Here is a 22,300-nt window from a genome sequence, read left to right on the forward strand (position 1 = left end):
AGCCAAGACTCTTTCTGGTACTGACTTCTTCTAGAGTCTACTAAAATAAATATTTTCCTTGTGGTATCAGAAACACATCTATAGCCAAGACTCTTTCTGGTACTGACTTCTTCTAGAGTCTGAGAGGGAAGACAACACCAGCAATCCAAAATCCATTCATCTTTACTCATTAACAAGATTACCTCAAATTCCTCTCATTCAAGGCCATCATTTCAAAAGCTATTTTGGGGAAAATAGTTGACATAGCAGATTATAAATTGGGTATGCAGTACCTCTAGGTATCAGTTTAAGCTTTGGATTATACCTAATGGCCAGAAAGGGAATGAATGGCCCAGTTACTTTGAGGTCTTGAAAAATCATCTGTCTGAGTTGTTCTTTCAACTGTTGACTGGTATTGAAGGATTGTATAAAAGATCTGTACTAAACACTCTAGTGTCATTATTGAAGAGATGCTCTTGAAGCTGACCACACCATTATCCCAGGCTTCCTTTAAAGTACTCATGGAAGATATTTTAGAAGAAAAGTTAATTAGAAAAACTAATCTTCAAAGTTAGTCTAATGGAAAAGTTTATCTAATGGAAAAAAAATTTACAGAAAATAAGTGTGCTTCTCTTATAGACACTGTGAGTGTTAGAACCACTGTGCTTTCTTGACTACTTTGTGTTTTTAGCTTGCCAGGCCTGCCATAATAAACCACTACAGACTGAGTGGCTCACTCAGTGGAAGTTAACAGTGGAAGCTAAAGAGTTTTTCCTGAGGCTTCTCTCCTTGACTTATAGATTTCTTCTTCTTGCTGTGTCCTCACATGGCCTTTTCTTTGCAGCACACAGGTGGCCCCTCCTCCTGTTGCCAGGTCACCAGTCATATTGGGTTAGGGCCTCACTCTTATGATCTCATTTAATCTTCATTACCTCCTAAAAGGCCTTATCTCCAAATATAATCACATCTGGGGATTAGGGCTTTAGTATATGAATTTTAGGGGAACACAGTTTAGGCCACAATATTTTGATAGCTAGAAATTTGAGAGACAAATCTGTATAACACATTAAGCAAAATCAGAAACACTTGACATTATTTTTCTATTTATATTTTCCTTTCAACTTGATATTCTTTTTTTTCTTTTTAATACATACTGTATTTTTGGAAGCTGCTTTAATATTTTTATAAGTGGAGGACAAATAACTAAATAAATAAATTCTTATCTGTAGTAGATCTTTATAGGTATTTGTTCACTGAAATAATCCGTAAGAATTGTATTCCTGGGGGCCAAAATATGCTGGAGGAGGTTCTATGATCATATGCTGCTGAGTACACTTATTTATATACGTTTTTAGGCTCATAATTGGGGCTTCTCCAGTGGCTCAGTGGTAAAGATTCCACCTGCAATGCAGGAGACGCAGAAGATGCAGGTTCGATCCCTGGGTGAAGAAGATCCTCTGGAGGAGGCCTTGGCAACCCACTCTAGTATTCTTGCCGGGGAAATCCTACAGGCAGAGGGACCTGGTGGGCTATAGTGAGTAGGGTCGCAAAGAGTTGGACATGACTGAAGTGACTTAACATGAGCAGATTGACATACATATGTATATCATTGTCCAGGCTTTTAATATATAGTATGATCAGGCCTTTATTTAGTATTAAATATTAATACTAAAGTTCTTTCTCCCTTTGATTAATATAATAGAACATTAATGGAATTAAAATTTTATTGACAGTGAAGTTATTTTCCTAATTGTGTCAATTCTTTCTTCTAGAAAAACTTTATGAAAAAAGAACAACAATCTGTAAAACCAGAATCAAAGCCACGACCCAGGTACACCTTTTATATGATAGCATGAATGTATAAATTAATGTGCTTGCTTTGGTTTTATCCTGACAAGTATCTGGTTTAAAGAAGTGTAGGTTGTTGAAAACTCACAGTATGAACATATCTTTTTCAAAGTTCCCATTTAATTTGATTGAAGCAAGGGAAAACAATTCTTTTTATTTTTTTTGAGCGTATATTGCTCATTCAGTAGACCAGGCTGTAGTTCACAGTGGCTAGTAAAAGCACTCTATAAACAGTGCTACATGATGCTTCAGTAGTTTGGTGTTAGACATTACGTACTACAGTCCGCTATGGTACAGCATGCTCTTCAGTCACTCTGTGAGGGATTCTTAAGATTGCTTCTCTGTGTAGCATATTTGTTGACAGACTTTTGTGAAAAACTAACTGATTTTGTGAGATAGTTGGAGAGTGAAGTGGAAAGAAGGGATTGTTGAGAGCTAATAGTGAAGTTTCTGAAAAAGATAGGTTTCAAACTTGTACTTTCTTTTGCATTGGTAATACATTCATTTATTAATTCATCTGATATTGTTTTTGCACCAGCCTGCTGCAAAGCTCTATGTCAAACCATATAGATGCAGATAGTAAAAGGGTAAACCTTGGAGACTAAAGTTTGCCAGAAGCAACCAGTTTGGAAATCTAACCCCCTAGTAAATACAGGCTTATTCAAATATATTTTTCAGGCTACTTTCTCTTACCAGACATCCTGCTTAATTCCTTCTCTCAATTGCTCCTAAGGTGTGCCTATACAATGTCCGTAATCCCTCATTCATAATTCCAAATCTGAAAAGCTCCAGAAACTGAAAACTGCTGTCACCTAAGATGGTGCCAAAACTTTAGTGTCAAACCCGATTGAAATAACAAGTGATTATGACCACTCATAGTCTACACTTTTCCCACTTCATGCGAATAGTCCAGTATTGCATACATATGAACATTAATTGTATTAATTAAAAATATATTTAATGATAGGACATGCCACAGACTGTACTTCAATGTTATATAATATATGGCATACATGCTATATTAATTTCCTAGACTTTGAAACAAAATCTGAATTTCAAAATGCATCTGACTCTAAAGTTCAAGCACTATAGAATTGCACTATATGGTGAATCTAGGCCAAATATGACTATGAAATAATGCAGTGCAATTATTTAAATATCCAATAAATAAATATCCAATTTAAGATTAGATATTTTCTGAGAGCTAGTGTCATAATGAATTTAGTAATAGCAATCATTCTGTGTTTATCTTGTACAAGGTACTTGCATATAACTCCCATAACAACACATGATATATTTTTATGTTACTGATGGGTAAACATGTTGACTATTTCACTTAGGGCCATTCAGCTAGTCAGTGAGGGAACTGGATTCAAATATAGGTCCTTTAATTTCAGAGCCATAGCTATCTACTATAAGCTAAATTATGTCAGATGAAACCTGGCTAAAATTTCAAATTCTTCAAGGGCAGGGATGGTTGATTCTATTAATGCTTCAATTTACAGTTCATGGCACAAGCTATGGAATGTAGTGGATACTCAGAAAATATAATCAAATTAATGAACAATTTCCAGAGGAAAAGGAAAAACAGATTTGTATCTTGTCCTGTTGAGAAAATTTTCTTTCAGTCTTTCATAGTTTATTAATTTGACAATAAACATTAAGAACCTGCTATTTTAGATGCTAAGGACAGGGTGAATGAGACAAACTCCTCTAACATTTGTGGAATGTAAAGCCTAGGCAGAATGTTCAGTTGCTTTTTACCATGGAGAGAGGCAGAAATTGGAATTCAACTCCTGCCAAATGACAGGGACTTAGTAAACACCTCAGATTTCCATGGAAGTCTTAGAATGCCAGCACATGAGTGAGGAGGGCTTCCCTTGTGGCTCAGCTGGTAAAGAATCTGCCTGCATCTCACATGCTAGCAAAGTGATGCTCAAAATTCTCCAAGCCAGGCTTTAACAGTACGTGAACTGTGAACTTCCAGATGTTCAAGCTGGATTTAGAAAAGGCAGAGGAACCAGAGATCAAATTGCCAACATCCATTGGATCATCGAAAAAGCAAGAGAGTTCCAGAAAAACATCTACTTCTGCTTTATTGACTACACCAAAGCTTTTGACTGTGTGGATCCAAACAAACTGGAAAATTCTTCAAGAGATGGGGATACCAGGTCACTGACCTGCCTCATGAGAAATCTGTATGCAGGTCAGTTAGAACCGGACATAGAACAACAGACTGGTTCCAAATCGGGAAAGGAGTACATCAAGGCTGTATATTGTCACCCTGCTTGTTTAACTTATATGCAGAGTACATCATGAGAAACACTGGGCTGGATGAAGTGCAAGCTGGAATCAAGATTGCTGGGAGAAATATCAGTAACCTCAGATATGCAGATGACACCACCTTTATGGCAGAAAGTGAAGAAGAACTAAAGAGTCTCTTGATGAAAGTGAAAGAGGAGAGTGAAAAAGCTGGCTTAAAACTCAACATTCAGAAAACTAAGATCATGACATTTGGTCGCATCACTTCATGGCAAATAGATGGGGAAAGAAAGGAAACAGTGACAGGCTCCAAAATCACTGCAGATGGTGACTGCAGCCATGAAATTAAAAGACACTTGTTCCTTGGGAAAAAAGAGGTATGACCAACCTAGACAGCATATTAAAAGCAGAGATATTACTTTGTCAACAAAGGTCCATCTCGTCAAGGCTATGGTTTTTCCAATAGTCACATATGGATGTGAGAGTTGGATATCAAGAAAGTTGAATGCTGAAGAACTGCGCTTTCAGACTGTGTTGTTGGAAAAGACTCTTGAGAGTCCCTTGGACAGCAAGGAGATCCATCCAGTCCATCCTAAAGGAAATCAGTCCTGAATATTCATTGGAAGGACTGATGCTGAAGCTAAAGCTCCATTACTTTGGCCACCTGATGCAAAGAGCCAACTCATAGGAAAAGACCCTGATGCTGGGAAAGATTGAAGGCAGGAGGAGAAGGGGACGACAGAGGATGAAATGGTTGGATGGCATCACCGACTTAATGGACATGAGTCTGAGCAAACTCCAGGAGATAGTGATGGAAAGGAAGGCCTGGTGTGTTGCAGTCCATGGGGTCGCAAAGAGTCAGAGATGGATTAGTGACAGAACAACATAAATAGATAAAGTAGAAACTGACAGGATTAAATAATAAAATGGACAACTCCATAATTATGACAGGAGACTTTTTTACATTCCTTTTTTAGTAATTGATAGGAAAATTAGTAAAATAAAAAAGAATAAATAACAACACAGCATATTTTAACAAACCTTCAATTCATTTGACATAATTGACATTTATAGATGACTATATCCCACCAGTCCATCCTAAAGGAGATCAGTCCTGGGTGTTCATTGGAAGAACTGATGCTGAAGCTGAAACTCCAATACTTTGGCTATCTGATGCGAAGAGTTGACTCATTGGAAAAGACCCTGATGCTGGGAGGGATTGGGAACAGGAGAAGAAGGGGATGACAGAGGATGAGATGGCTGGATGGCATCACCAACTCGATGGGCATGAGTTTGAGTAAACTCCTGGAGTTGGTGATGGACAGGGAGGCCTGGCCTGCTGCGATTCATGGTGTTGCAAAGAGGCAGACATGACTGAGCGACTGAACTGAACTGAACTGATAGCCAACCACTGTAGAATATACATTTTTTTAGATGCATGTGTGACATTTATTATAGAGATAAAAACAGAAAGCAATGAAATAGAAATCAGAAACAATAAATCAAATTAAAAAAGCCAAAAGTTGGTTCTTTGAAAATATTAAATTTTAAGAGTATAGAATTTGTAAACTCCTAACAAAACTAAGATAAAAGACAAATTGCCAATATTAAAAATGAAAAAAGTAGAATCACTATATATTCTGTGGACAGCGACAAGATAAAAGATTATATGAGCAACTTCTTGCCTATTACATTCAAAGACTAGGATGAAATGGAAAAATTCTTAAAAAAAGACAACATACCGAAAATTACATAGAGAAAATCGAATATCTGAATAATTCATGTCTTTTAAATTGAATTTGTCATCTAAAGCCTTTTCACAAAAAGATTAGCTTTAAAGGAAAAAAAAATACTATATGTACATTTTTAAACTAGTTGATAGTGTTATCTTATTTTCTTGGGTAAGTCTTTTTCCTATAAATATCCTTTACCTGGTTAGTTTGATTGGGAAGTCTTTTTCTTTTCCTCATAGGTATTGCTAAATTAGAATTTAGTCCAGTTTTTCAATGATAAAAATTGTACAGTCTGAAAGGTGAGTGCTTATTGTTTTTATTTTCCTGAAGCCAAGCAGTGACTCTGAATGCAAAACGTTTTCCTGTACCGTCTGCCATCTGTTACCGCATAAAGAGCTGGGGCAGTTTTGTAGGGACATCTAGCTAATTTTTGCAGAGATATCATAAACGTTTTAGAGGATGATGACTGAAGGGAAGTTTAGAGAGCACTTGATTCAATCCTTTAATTTTCAGTTGCGAAAATGAAGACTAAAGTGACTTCTTTAAGATCACAAAAGGTCACACAAAAAAACAAACAGACAAAAACTGTTACTAGAATCCAACCCTCATTTTATAGTGTTCTTACTCAGTCAGGCTGCTTTTATGTTCTTTGTATCTTAAATTTTAACAGCCTTTCTGACAATAGTAGACTGAAACTAATGAATTAGCATGTATAAGAGTGCTTCTGGAGAGAAAGAGAAAGATAAAAGTGAAGCAACATGAAAATAAAGTAAAGTAGTGAACAATACGGGCTTCCCTGGTGACTCAGTGGTATAGAATCCGCCTGCCAGTGTAGGAGACACCTGTTCGATCCCTGGATCAGGAAGATCCCCTGGAGAAGGGAATGGCAACCCACTCCAGTATTCTTTCCTGGGAAATCCCACGGACAGAGGAGCCTGGCAGGCTACGGTCCATGGGGTGGCAAAGAGTCGGACACGGCTTAGCGACTGGACAACAACAAACACAAGTGAATGATATAAAACTGTAAATATTTCATATGCTGACATATTTCACTGAAAATATTTAAGTGAAACACTATTAAGATTTTCTTGTTTATTTGAAATCCTATATCATTTCTATCAGAAATTACATGGTTCCTCTGTCCATGGGGATTCTCCAGGCAAGAATACTGGAATGGGTTGCCATGCCCTCCTCCAGGGGAATCTTCCCAAACCAGGGATCAAACCCAAGTGTTTCCTGACTTGCAGGCAGATTCTTTACCATCTGAGCCACCAGGGAACCCCAAGAATACTGGAAAGGGTAACCTATCCCTTTTCTAGGGCAACTTCTTGACCCAGGAATCAAACTGGGGTCTTCTGCATTGCGAGTAGATTGTTTATCAGCTGAGCTATCCAGGAAGCCCTTAGAATCCAAACGTTGGAACCCTTTAAGCTTGTATTTAAATTTTCTTCTTGTTAGAAATTTCTCATGTATTTTCAGCTAGAGTTTTCCTTAGAGTCGACATGAGAACAGAGTATGTTATGACCTTTCATTAGTCATCAGTCAATTTCAGTAGGGTACTGTCCAATTTCTAAAGTACTTTTGCATTTCAAGGGTAAAAATACATCGTACATATATTACCATTTCCAGGCTACATAAATATAACTTTGTTTTTCCCCCTCTTCTTAGTTATAGGAAAGAAAAACATGATGGAATTCTTCTACCCATAGCCACAGCTTTGGGGGAACCCTCTACAGTTGGCAAATAGAACTGGTTTCATTATCTAAGCAAAAATTGTGAACCAGGATTGTAATCTATTATAGTATTATAGTGACATTGTACTTTTATTTTCTGTGAGAAAGTTGTTCTTCATATATTTTTCTTGAGGTCCACTTGAATTTCCTTGGCTACTCTAACTGTATTGTAAATAGTATCATATTCATTTAGATATACTATGGTATTTCATAAACAAAACATTTATTCTCTTTCAATGTTTTTCTGCAGTGAGCTGTTCATCTGACTTTAGCGATGAATTTTCCTTTTGGTGAATTTCTAAAGTACATAATTGCTTTTGAAAATGACTGACTGATTTGTAAGCATAGAATAGAACAATTGATGAGTTTTTAATTCATAGAGGAAAAACATTCTGTTGTTGACTCATAATGTTCAAGTTGTAAGAAGTTCAAAAGGTGGTAATCAGCCTTCTACCTTTTTACTATTAATTCTGGATGATATAAACATTGTTTATATATGCCATCAATGAAGTGTACCATTTTATAAATTTTAAGTTTCTTTTTTTTTTTCATTCTTTAGGATCCCAAGAATCCAGATAGTTCATGTAAATATGTAGATGAGGAATAATTATATACTTTCCCTTTCTATTTTGTAGCATGCTAGAACTAAAAGGGTAGTAGTTGCTGGATATGACTCACTAATGTGTTACTAAAAGGCAAAATTGTGCTAAGAATTCTAAATTTCCTCTTTTTTGATTTTATAGAATACTGTACATTTCCTGGTATATCTACGTATGAAAGTCACATTTCAAAGTATAGAAATATAGCCATTTAAATTTTTCCTTTATGTCTCTAAAATTACTACACTTGTCCATCATTATTTTTCCTGAAATGGGTCAAGTCCACCTATTTTATCTCAAAACACTTATACAGTTTACCACCTAATGACTTTCCTTTGATCTCTTCTGAAATTTGTTATCTACTAATAGTGGCACTAGTGGTAAAGATCCTACCTTCTAATGCAGGAGATTTAAGAGACATAGGTTTGATCCCTGGGTTGGGAAGACCCCCTGGAGGAGGGCATGACAACCCACTCCAGTATTCTTGCCTGGAGAATCCCATGGACAGAAGAGCCTAGAGGGCTACAATCCATAGGGTCTCAAAGAGTCTGACATGACCGATGTGACTTAGCACACATGCACACAGTGTAATATTAGCTTGTTCATAGAATCTTCTGTGAACAACTTTTTTCTGGGTCAGTAGAGGCTAAGTGTTTTTTGAAAATAAATGTATAGTGAATGATATTTCTCCAGTGATGCTTCCTTTAGTGTGTTTTGTCTTTGGGAAATTATAGAATTATAGAATATTAATTCTATAGATTTATATAGAATTAATTCTATATATTAATTCTATAGAATTATAGAAGCCTTAGAGATTTCCTATGGAAACTATCCAAAGGCTGAAGCTTCTACACAGCCTCTTGCTGAAAACTCCAGGGACTAGTAATGACTCTGTTCAAGTGGAATCCCATTTCATTCTAAGTAGTGCTCTGATCTTGACAGTTCTCTGTGTGAGGCTCAGCACCTATCTACCTTGAAATGGTAACCACTGCTCCTGAGTCAGTCTTTTTGAAACCACTCTAGTTACCAATTTTCTCTTTTTAGATTCTCTATCTATCTATCTATATCTTTATTAGGATACTAATTCAAATTAGCTTAAGCAAAATGGTGTTTAGCTGTTTGCTTGTGTAAGTGGAAATTCCAAGTGTAGAGTATGGTGGGGATCTGTTCAGCATCTTAGACTCAGTGGACTCAATAGACTCAAGTAATGTCTAGGATGTGCTCTTCTTTCCTTCATTTTAAATCTCTGCTCCTCCCCGTTTGGAACAATTAAAACCTCTACTACAGACTTGTTCTCCATGTGGTAAGGAAAATGACTGGCTTCCAGCTGTTTGTAATTGAGTTACTTTCTGTTCTTACCAAAAAGAAAAGTCTCTTATTACACACACACACATTCACACTTCATGTAGAAATATTCTGGCTGACCTTCCAGCTTGGATCACGTGACCAAGCAAATCATAGAGGAGTCAAATGAATGGAGAAGAAGAAATGCAGTTCCATAAAGGGAAAGGAAATAAAAACAGAGGAAAGGAATGAGTGCTCACCATACTGAAATATTTCCCTCTTGAAGTGTGATGCTTGGGGAAGAATACAGCATTTCAAATGTAATTTTATGAATACAGTGTTCAGTGGAACCAAACTGTAATACCCTAGATCAATTCATGAAGTCTATCATTTGTCAACTTTGTGATTCAGTTTCTTAAGGAAAATAGTCACACTGACTTCAATTCTGAAAAATAAAAACCCAAACAAACAAGCCCTCAAACTTTCTTAGATTCTGATATGTCCCCATTCTGTTCTTTTGCCATCCCTCCTTTCTTTCCTGTCTCTACCCCCTTTTTCTTCCCTTCATCTATTACATATTGCCAGACACACAAGGAAAAGTAATCACTCTCAAGGAATTCAGAATATGGCGGTGTGATGACCCAGAGAATTGTTATGTGGTGACTACAATAATCACTATGGTGTGATCACTCACCTAGAGCCAGACATCCTGGAATGTGAAGTCAAGTGGTGTTAGGAAGCATCACTATGAACAAAGCTAGTGGATGTGATGGAATTCCAGTTGAGCTATTTCAAATCCTGAAAGATGATGCTGGGAAAGTGCTGCACTCAATATGCCAGCAAATTTGGAAAACTCAGCAGTGGCCACAGGACTGGAAAAGGTCAGTTTTCATTCCAATCCCTAAGAAAGGCAATCCCAAAGAATGCTCAAACTACCACACAATTGCAGTCATCTCACACGCTAGTAAAGGAATGCTCAAAATTCTCCAAGCCAGGCTTCAGCAATACACGAACCGTGGACTTCCAGATGTTCAAGCTGGGTTTAGAAAAGGCAGAGGAACCAGAGATCAAATTGCCAACATCCACTGGATCATCAAAAAAGCAAGAGAGTTCCAGATAAACATCTATTTCTGCTTTATTGACTATGCCAAAGACTTTGACTGTGTGGATCACAATAAACTGTGGAAAATTCTGAAAGAGATGGGAATACCAGACCACCTGACCCACCTCTTGAGAAACCTGTATGCAGGTCAGGAAGCAACAGTTATAACTGGACATGGAACAACAGACTGGTTCCAAATAGGAAAAGGAGTACGTCAAGGCTGTATATTGTCACCCTGCTTATTTAACTTATATGCAGAATACATCATGAGAAACTCTGGGCTGGAAGAAGCACAAGCTGGAATTAAGATTGCCGGGAGAAATATCAATAAGCTCAGATATGCAGATGACCACCATTATGGCAGAAAGTGAAGAGGAACTAAAAAGCCTCTTGATGAAAGTGAAAGAGGAGAGTTAAAAAGTTGGCTTAAAGCTCAACATTCAGAAAACTAAGTTCATGGCATCTGGTCCCATCACTTCATGGGAAATAGATGGGGAGACAGTGGAAACAGTGGCTGACTTTATTTTTGGGGGCTCCAAAATCACTGCAGATGGTGAATGCAGCCATGAAATTAAAAGACACTTACTCCTTGGAAGGAAAGTTATGACCAACCTAGATAGCATATTGAAAAGAAGAGACAGTACTTTGTCAACAAAGGTCCATCTGGTCAAGGCTATGGTTTTTCCAGTGGTCATGTATGGATGTGAGAGGTGGACTATAAAGAAAGCTGAGCCCTGAAGAATTGATGCTTTTGAACTGTGATGTTGGAGAAGAGTCTTGAGAGTCCCTTGGAATGCAAGGAGGTCAAACCAGTCCATTCTCAAGGAGATCAGTCCTGAATATTCATTGGAAGGACTGATGCTGAAGCTGAAACTCCAATACTTTGGCCATTCAGTGTGAAGAACTGACTCACTGGTAAAGACCCTGATGCTCGGAAAGATTGGGGGCAGGAGGAAAAGGGAAGAACAGAGGATGAGATGACTGGATGGCATCACCGACTCGATGGACATGAGTTTGAGTAAACTCCGGGAGTTGGTGATGGACAGGGAGGCCTGGTGTGCTGTGATTCATGGGGTTGCAAAGAGTCTGTCACGACTGAGCGACTGAACTGAACTGAAGTGAACTACAATGATGCAGGAAATGTACCTAACCATCCTCATACGTCTGAGGAATTTTTTGTGTGATCATATACGCTAACCAACTACAGAGCTTCACAACAAAGCCGTCACATCTGTCGTGGGGTTCAGCCCCTGTCACCCTTGCCTGAGATAAGAAGTTCACGCCTACAGTGTGGTGTTAGTTTCTGCTGTGTAGCAAAGTGAGGAGCCGTACGTACATGTACACGTATACCCCCTCAGTTTTGGATTTCTTTCTCATCTGGGTCAGCTCTGAGCACTGAGTAGGACTCCCTGAGATGCATAGTAGGTTCTCTTTTGTTGTTTGTTTTATACATAGTACCAATAGTGTGTACATGTCAGTCCCAATCTCCCAACTCATCCCTCCCACTTTTTACCCCCTTGGTGTCCGTACATTTATAGATGATCTTATTTGCAAAACATACACTAACATTGCAATTTCTACTCCTACTACCACTTCTCGATCACCTTACCCTGCCTTACTTTTTATGATACCATGCATTGCTTTCTAACAGACTCTATTATTAACTTGTTTACTGTGATTACTATCTGTCTCTCCTACTAAAACATAAACTTATTTAGGAAAGGGAATGTTCTATTTTATTTATTAGTGTATCCCCAATGTTAAAAAAGCAACTTACACTGAATGAATGAATGAGTGAGTAAATGAATATATATATATGTTCAATGCATGAACTAAAAGTTTGGATCTTTTCTCTGCCTTTTAATGATTTTTTTCCCTTTTCAGGTATTTATAATTCCTATCTCAGACTTTCTACTCCTTCCTGAATATCTTCACTGGATTATCCCACAATAACCATCTCTCAAAACTGAAATTATTGTGTATTTCCTTCCCCATGTCTTCTGTTGTATATTCACCATCTCAGCTAGTAATGACACTCTTCACTGGACCACCCAAGATCACCCAGTCAGCCTGTATTTCTCTACCTTGTTTGCAAAGATTTTATGAAAAGCTTGAAATTTAGCCTTCTGAAATTCAGAAACATTATAAATCATCCCATGGTATAAAAATCTAGTGAAAACAAAAATAATCATAAAAGTAAATTAAAATAAAGGAAGTGAATTCAGAATGGCATGACGTTCGTTTTGTACACATTCTGGCTCTTGGCACCACTACGGCTTTCTTCAGTTCTTCACGTACTGTCCCGTTGATAACTGATACAGTCTGATATTAAACAACACAAGAACACCTGCTTTCATCAAGGAAGCAAGGAAACAGCCACCCCAACTCATTTCTAAGAAAACTTACAGAAAACCAAACTGACTGTATTTTCTAGCTGTGTTTACATGACATGAACAAGTTTAACCACAAGAAAGTGGTGTAAGCTGTCTGAACTTCAAAACTGGGACAAAGATCTTGCTATAACAGGAGTCTCCTACCCCTGAGCCATGGACCACTAGCAGTCCATGGCCTGTTAAGAACCGTGCTACGCAGCAGGAGATGAGCAGTGGGCGAAGCGTCATCTCTATTTACAGCTGCTCCGCATTACTTGCATTGCTGCCTGTCCTGTCCGATCAGCGGCAGCATTAGATTCTTAGGAGTAAAATGGTACTTGGAACTGTGCTTGTGAGGAATCTAGGTTGCATGCTCCTTATGAGAATCATCCCCAAACCAGCACTCCATCTCCCCCAGCCCCCTGGTCCATGGAAAAATTATCTTCCATGAGATTGGTCCCTGATGCCAAAACAGCTGAGTACCACTGCTCTACAACTCTTTATCATCTCCTTTTAATACTATAATCCTTGACCAAGGTCATCATGTTTGTTCCACCTGCTTCTGAACCAAACTCCAAAGGATTATAAAAGGGCAGAAAAGAGGCACTGACCCTGATCCAGGAAATCATCTCCCATTTCCATGAATCTAAGTGACCTTGACCTCTGCCCCATTCTGTCCCTTTAGCCCCTTTTCCTATGAAAAACTTATCCTTGTTTATGGGAGAAGGTGCTTTTAGAGCAAGACCTCCTGCTTCTCCATTCCTTGGTCAATGAATACTTTTTCTGTCTACTGCTATAAAAAGTGGTTTCACCGTGTTGACGCCTTTAACAGCCTGGCAGGGAAAGCAGCAGACTTTATTGGTAACAGTTCCTGTGTGGAGTCAGAAGGAAACACCTGAGAAACAGCAAGAGGCACAATGAGAGAGGGATCACATAAGTTCTCACCTCTAAATCACAGTAATCTTACCCACAAAAGTGAAATGAGGACAAACGGATGTCTCATTTCACAGGGACATTCAGAGTTTCAATTACTTTTTTCATGGAAGACCTCATCCAGAGGGAGAATAGGGAAGCAGAAGCCTGGGGAGAGGAATTACAAGTCCCATCCCTCTCCAGGTTGCTCTGAAGACTGTCCACATTTCCTGTTTTTCTAGTAAAATCTGACCTGCTTTCTGATCCTCACACTGAGTGTGCTTGCTCAGGGGTCTCCCCAGTTCCTGGAAATGACAATCCCTAAAAGACATAGGTGTTTGGGAATAACAGATCGAGTATAATATCATAAATTGTTTTTAAAAATCACCTGAATTGTTGCAGGGATTTATTTCATTATCTAAAACTTGATTCTAGGAACAAATAATCTGTGGACAGGCACTGATCTTCATTGTTCTTTCTGGTCAGAGATGAGAGACAGATGGCAGTGGGTAGATTCAGCTCTCCTCCATAACTGACTAAAGCTTGGATTGAGAGCAAAGGGCTACCCCAAGAGGAATAAATGAATATTGTGGGAGAACGACCAGACAACTCATTATGTTCCCTATTGCATAGATAAGCTCATGAAAAATGGACAACTCTGGTCACTCTGTCACAGAAAAGTCAACTCCCATTACACCTTTGGCATAAACACCCTAGTCTTTATTACATCTTCCAGGGTAATTTTTTTAAGTGCCCTACAGATAAAAACATGTATGTACATTAAAACAGTGTTTTAAATGCTTGTATCAGAGAGAATTCCCTGGGAGTGTGTCATGACTATCTTGCCCATATAGGCAGAATCAATTAAATTTGAACAAATCCAGTTTTTCCTTTTGGCTGTCTGTGATGTGAAATGATAATTTTGGTTTAATTCATAATAAATTGTGCTCCTCCAAAAAGTTAATACATGCAGGAAAGAATAATTGCATTTTTTGAACTGAATCTGGGATTTAAAATTTTCATTTTTTGAGGAAAAGCTGTTGGAAAATTGAAACTAAGCAGCAACAGCAAAAATAAACCTCATCTTTCCAGAGATATATGGCCTGATGGGCTGGGAGAATGTCTTCCTAGGAAAGTCAGTGTTGGGTAGGGAGAAAAAACCCTCCCAGATCACTGTGTCATTTGCATTTCTGGATAGGTGCTGGTTAGAGCACTGTAGGTAATACACTGTTGAAGACAAGTATCCTCAGAGGCTCTAAATAGAATATCAGCTTCCACCCTTTAATGTGATTTAGTTAGATGTTGCTGTGGCTTGAACCTCAACATTTAAAGAACTAAGATCATGGCATCTGGTCCCATAAACTTCATGGCAAATAGATGGGGAAACAATGGAAATCGTAACTATTTTCTTGGGCTCCAAAATAACTGCGGATGGTGTGTAGCCATTAAATTAAAAGATGCTTGCTCCTTGGAAGAAAAGCTAAGACAAACCTAGACAGCATATTAAAAAGCAGAGGCATCACTTTGCTGACAAATGTCTATCTGGTCAAAGCTATGGTTTTTTCAGTAGTCGTGTATAGATGTGAGAGTTGGACCATAAAGAAGGCTGAGCACCGAAAAATTGATTCTTTAGAACTGTGGTGCTGGAGTAGACTCTTGAGATTCCTTTGGACAGCATGGAAATCAAACCAGCCAATCCTAAAGGAAATCAACCCTGAATATTCATTGGAATGACTGATACTGAAGCTGAAGCTCCAGTACTTTGGCCACCTGATGCAAAGAGCTGACTCATTGGAAAAGACCTTGATGCTGGGAAAGATTGAGGACAAGAGGAGAAGGAGGGGACAGAGGATGAGATGGTTAGATGGCATCACTGACTCAATGGACATGAGTTTGAGCAAACTCCAGGAAATAGTGAAGGACAGGGAAGCCTGACATGCTGCAGTCCATGGGGTTGTGAAGAGTTGGACATGACTTAGTGACTGAACAACAACAGCCAAAAAGGAGTACTCTTCATTTTTTTGTGTCAGGGCAGGCTAGCATTGTGAGGAATGATCAGAACCCAAGAGTGTGGAGAGCTCAGAAGGAAACACATCTCATTCAGATATTTAAACTATTTAAAAATTTTGCCTCAATTAAAGTGATGTTATCTTCCACTTCAGAAGGATTGCACCTTTTTTAAAAGTGCTAGGAATTCTGTTCTGATGTTTGAAGTGAGCAGGTTTTGCTAGCATGAAGTCCTAACCCCCTGGGAAGATTTGCTAGTGGAGTACTAAATAATACTGAGACAATATTATTTATGGAAATGTATTACCTTCCTGTTCTTAAAAATCTCTATCACCCATGCTGAATATAATGCATTGTTTTTAAACTAAACAGACCTCATGTAGGGTATTAAAGTAGGCCACAAACTTGTTTCACTTGTTAGCCAAATTGCTTTCAGATCCAGCATTCAAAGCACGAAAGCATCACATGCTTCTGCTTCAAGGCTGCATGTACAGGAAACGAAAGCCCTCAACACAGCTTGGTAGCAGAGGATCCAAATCAGAGTAAATTGTGTAAATTATAACTAAATTGCAAAGCATTTGGACAAAGCGGGCATGCTAGTCTAATCAGGAAAGCGGTGATATTTACTTTTTGATAATGCAGGTTGGAAGAGGAATTGGGGGCAGGGAGGCATCGCAAATCTCTTTTGATGCATTTCTGAACTTGGCAGCCTGAGCTGGCTTTGTCACATATTTGCAGCTTAAAAAAAGTATTTGACTTTTACAGCAGCCAAAGTAAGTATCCTTTAATCACTTTCAACCTATGAACAGATGGGCAAAGAGTGCTTTTATAAATGGAGCATGCAAAATACTTCAATATCAGCCAAAACTAATTAGTGGCAATATCTGAACCAAACTCTAAAACTGATTTAGTGTTTAATATATATTATCGTATAAGCATTAGCAGTTGAAAGGAAATTCCCTGTTCAAATGTTTGCCAAGCTCAGTGTCTAATATTCAGGCATGATTAACTTACTAATTAACTTATTGTATCTTTTCTCACATGTAATCTTGCTTAATTTCTTTTCTCACTGAAAACTCTTTGATCTGACACCTTGATCATAGATTTGTCAAACCTCAAGTGAAAGATTTCAATTCAGCTATTCAGCTCTGGTCTTTCTCTCAACCTTTATAGGGTGACTTTCAAAAGAGGTGGCTTGGGGACAAAGAGGGTAATCTCTTCCATGGTGATAGCTAGTTTCATACCTAGTTTTAATGACTTAGGTTTATAAATACTTTCTAACAGAATTTTCAAAATTGAGATATAGTTGACATGTAATGACACATTAGAGTTTCAGGTGTACAACATAATGATTCGATATTTGTATATATAACAAAATGATCATAGAGAGTCTAGTTAATATCCATCATCTCATATAGTCACAAGTTTTTTCCTGTGATGAGCACTTTTAAGATCTACTGTCTTAGCAACTTTTGAATATACAGTATGATATTATTAACTATATTTACTAACTGCTGGACATTACTTCCGTAGAACTTACTTATTTTGTAACTGGAATGTTTATCTTTTGGCCCAAGAGTTTTACAGATACTCTTTAGTGACTGAGAATCTGTAGAATGATAATTCTTTCCATATAAGAACTGTAAAATCTATAAAATGATAATTCTCTCCATATCAGAACTGTTTTAAGACTTTATGAAGGCTAATACATTTAAAAATTACATTTGAAGAAGTAAGCAAAGGATACTTCCTACTGATTCTCTAATTCAGAGGTGGTTACTGAGCCTCCATCTATCTTACAGTCATAATGCATTTCCCCATCTCATCTACTTACTACTGATGCTTATACTTTTCATGAAGTTGAACATTTATGTAATAGAGTCAGTTCATGTGGTACGACTGTCTTTTAGTACCCCTGAAACAAAAGAAAGAAAAAAAAAACCCTGAAGTCAGTCACCCAAATTATCCAAACCATTGAGGATTGGAGATTGCCAATGCCAACCTTTCTGAAGTTTCGACATAATTTTGTCCTCTCTTGGTTTTACACTGGGGTTCCCAACATCTGAGATCTAATGCCTTATGATCTGAGGTGGAGCTGATGTAATAATAATAGAAATAAAGTGCACAATAAGTGTAATTTGCTTGAATTATCCTAACCATCCCCTACCATGGTCTGTGGAAAAGTTGTCTTCCATAAAACCAGTCCCTGGTGACAAAAAACGTTGAGGAGTGCTGTAGTGTCATACGTATGATACATATAAATTGAGAAGCTTGTACTCTAAGTCTTCTCCTTCTACTATATTGTTAAGAAAATATATTCTTTGTAAGGCTATCATTCTTTTGATGTTTCTTTCGGGGGACATACGTCCCATATAAGTCATGTTAGGGACTTTGGACAGGAGTGAGAGAAAGGTCAAAGCCACCTGTTGAAGTTGTCTGAGTGGAATAACATTTGTTTAGTGTGTATTTGATATAATAAGCAGAAATATCAGAGTGGAGAGAAGTGGATCCTCTGTTGAAGACATACGTATTCATTGCATAAGGATTTAGTCACTGACCACCTTGAAACAGGGTTTCCCAGGTGGCCACTTCATTGATAGCTCAGTTGGTAAAGAATCTGCCTGTAATGCAGGAAACCCTGGTTCAGTTCCTGGGTCAGGAAGATCTACTGGAGAAAGCATAGGCTACCCATTCCAATATTCTTGGGCTTCCCTTGTGGCTCAGCTGGTAAAGAATATGCCCCAATGCAGGAGACCTGAGTTCAATCCCTGGGTTGGGAAGAAGGGAAAGGCTACCCACTCCAGTATTCTGGCCTAGAGAATTCCATGGACTGTATAGTTCATGGGGTCACAAAGAGTTGGACACGACTGAATGACCTTCACTAAAGGTGGCCTTAGTGGTAAAGAACCCACCTAGCAACGCAGGAGATGTAAGAGACACGGGTTTTATCCCTGGGTTGGGAAGATCCCTTGCAGGAGGGCCCAGAAACCCACCCCAGGATACTTGCCTGAAGAATCCCATGGACAGAGGAGCCTGGCTGACTATAGTCCCTGAGGTCACAAGGAGTCTGACTGAAGTGACTAAGCATGCGGTTTTGTTGAAAGTTTTCACTTTCTTCTCAGGTTCAGAGGATTTGTTAACAAAATAAGCCACTCATTATATTCAAGTAAACAATACAAATATTTATTAGAGAACTATTTAGTCTACTTTCAATATTCTAACCTTAAAAGAAAACAAGAAATAGAAGCAGCAGAGGAGAGCAATAGTATATATATCACCATATTGGATTTGCAGACCTCCAGACTTAGCGCTGGGACGTTCTGTATGACAGCAGTCCAGAGTTCCAATTGGGAAAAGGTCCCAGGCAGTGTCAACTCCGTGGGTGAGTCTTTGGACTGCTGTTTCTTGGCCTCACTTATAATCCCCAGGCCACAAACCAATTATTAGTTTAGGAGCAAAAAAAAAACAAAACTGGCAGCTCTGCTATTATGTTATTTTTTTACAATGCTGTTTGCTTTGTTTTGCAGATCTTGGAATGTTGCTAAGTCCAGGGAGTGGTTGGCCAGACCTACTCTAGGGACTTAACAGATTCCAAGATCTGCTTCCTATCTATCTATTGTGTTTCTCTTACAACACTCAGGGAAGTTGTGGCTGACACCCACAGCAGTAGTCTGGGCAGTCTAGGTGGGTCAGAAGCAAGGTGAGAGGCCTGCTCTGCTCCTTTGTCTCTGAAGCCTGAACAAGACTGCTTCTATTTTATTTCCCTAACACACACATGCATACATCTTAAAATAAGAACATACTATTCACACTGGCAAACCTCAAGTTTTTTTTTTTTTTTTAAGTCAACCCATAAAATCTTTGTCATGAGTATCAGTACTTGACAGAGATAATTTACCTCTGAAATAAAATCTTAAAAAAAAAATCAATTTGACAGTTACTGTATTAACCTGTGTGTATAAACGTGAGTATGTGCATCAGTGATTCATTGCTACAGTAACATCACAGAATGTAGTAATTGAAAACCGCAACTGTTATTTCTCATGAGGCGGTTCTGATGATCTGGTCCGTACTCAGCTGATATCATCGGGGATCACTCAAATGGGTTCCTCTTGTCTGTTCTCACATGCTCTCTCATTCTTTAGAGGCTTGTTGGCTTGTTGTCATGTAGATGAAGAGTTCCAGGAGAATGGAACTGTGTAAGGCCTCTGGGGCACATGCTAAGAACTGGCATAGCATCACTTCCATTGAATTCTTTTGGTCAAAGCAATTCACAGGGCTAACCTAGATTCTTGGGTGGGTAACTTGATTCCCCACCTGACTGGTGGGGCTGTAAAATCACATTGCAAAAACAGGGACCTAAGGGGGCATTAATTAGCCATCAATGCAATCAGTTTACCACGTGTGCTCCTAATATATTTATATTAATCATATTTTAATTGTTATGTTAGGGGAAGCACACTGATTGAAACCGCCCACCCTGGCCAGGCACCATAGTAACCATTTGCATGAGTTGTTTTATGGCAGGAGATCCTGATAAGGAATACAGAACTAATAGGCCACCACCAGCCGGAAGAGTTCGGGAAAGATCGGGAAAGATCGAGAGGAGACACTACCTGTCCGTCCACTTCCCAGAATCCCTCTTGCTAGCATCCATCTTGGTTGAGCGATGCGTGCGCCACCAGGAAAGACTCTGAATTAGAATGATTGGCCAAAGACCACCCGGAAACTAATCCCATCACCATAAAACCCAAGACTGCGAGCCACGCGGGAGAGCAGTTCTCCTGGGTTCCCTTACCTACTGCTCTCCACCCGGGTGCCCTTTCCCAATAAAATCTCTTGCTTTGTCAGCATGTGTCTCCTTGGACAATTCATTTCCGAGTGTTAGACAAGAGCCCAGTTTCGGGCCCTGGAAGGGGTCCCCCTTCCTGCAACAGTTATATATTTAACTTAAGGAGATTTTTCTTTGGTATCTTTTCATGGTTTGGATTTGGATAAATTGGACAACTTTCAATATCGTAGTGCTGAGTTAAGTAAAATTGTGGACATTATAATGAGTTCAAGGATCCTGGGAATAATCAAGGAAAAGATATGGTCCTGGGTGACAATGGCACATAACACATTTTATTTGGCTCATGTGGACAGCTGTTGGAGAGGAGGCCCCTCACAGCGGAAGACCTAGAGACCATGGCAGAGAGTCACCATTCAGAAGGGGAAGGGAGTAAGGGCCCTCCTGTGGGAGTGGAGGAGGGGGAGCTTTCCTGTCTGGTGATTTCACTCACAGCAAGAGGGGAGTCTCTGGGTCAGTGAACTCTGATGGGCAGCAGTGGCTTGAAGTCTTTCACAGCCTCAGAGTTTGTCTTATCTTTGGCTAGTAAATGTTGGTTATAGTTTTACAGGAAATGCAAAGCAGGCAGGCTCTAAATGGCCAAAAATTATGGTTATTCAGGCCATATTTAAAACATTTGGATCTTTAAGAATTTTGAGTTTGGAACCAGCAGGCTTTTGTTTCTAAAAATGGGATTTGAATTTGAATTGCAAAGAATTTTGAGAGGCTGCAAAGTATCAACAAAAGTCATCGGTGCCCTTAGAGTGAAAAAAAAAAAGTAACATAGTCACAAATCACATTAAATATTAGGAATACGAGATTTTGTAAGAAGTAGATCACAAAGAAGAGAAAAAATGTATAAGTATTTATGAGAAATAGTTTTTGTGATGTAAGGAATTTTTGCTTCCTAGGAAAACTGTAATAAAGGCCCTGAATGATTTTCCCTCTCTCCTATTAGGAGCAGGCTGTTATTCAAAAATCAGTTTTTACAGTGTAACAGAAAGGAAATCAAATTCCGATTTTACTTTTTTGTGTACCAACTATGCAACATTTCATAGTCAAGGATTCACAAGCATTTCTCTATTTGAGGATTAAGCTTATCCAAATTGACCTAACTACCATCAAAATTTGGTATATTTCATAGCTTCTTTTCAAACCCATTATTTGTAAATATAACTCACTTTCCATCAAGTCTTCTATAAATTATTCTTCGGCTTCAAATTTCTCTTTATTTTAACATTCCAATTGTTTAGAGATGTGTTGTTATCAAAGTCCATATGGCTAGGGCCTAAGATAAATCCTTTTCTTTTTCAATTGATTAAAAAGCAGACAAAACATATCCATCATTTTGTAAACATTTTTGCATTTCCTTGTTCTTTTAATTAATGTCATTCTAATCACTTATGTTAACTATAGCTTTTACTCACTCATTCTAATCATTCATGCTAACTATAGCCTTTAACCAAAATAACTAACTTCAATTCTCCCCCTCCCTCTCCCAAACCCCCTTCTGTTGCAGGAAGGGGGACCCCTTCCAGGGCCCGAAACTGGGCTCTTGTCTAACACTTGGAAATGAATTGTCTGAGGAGACACATGTGCTGACAAAGCAAGAGATTTTATCGGGAAAGGGCGCTCGGGCAG

At 38.6% G+C, this 22,300-nt stretch overlaps 1 protein-coding gene across 1 annotated transcript in view; it reads left to right on the forward strand.

The window, feature by feature from the left end:
* Positions 1-22,300, forward strand: part of IQCM (IQ motif containing M) — a 308,548-nt gene that overhangs the window by 132,236 nt on the left and 154,012 nt on the right. Inside the window, exon 10 of the mRNA XM_043463691.1 lies at positions 1,752-1,810. Within this exon, the coding sequence (XP_043319626.1) occupies positions 1,752-1,810 (59 nt within the window). The remainder of the gene's footprint in view (positions 1-1,751; positions 1,811-22,300) is intronic.

Source organism: Cervus canadensis, chromosome 1 (assembly GCF_019320065.1).
Source record: "Cervus canadensis isolate Bull #8, Minnesota chromosome 1, ASM1932006v1, whole genome shotgun sequence".
Taxonomy (NCBI): Eukaryota; Metazoa; Chordata; class Mammalia; order Artiodactyla; family Cervidae; genus Cervus; species Cervus canadensis.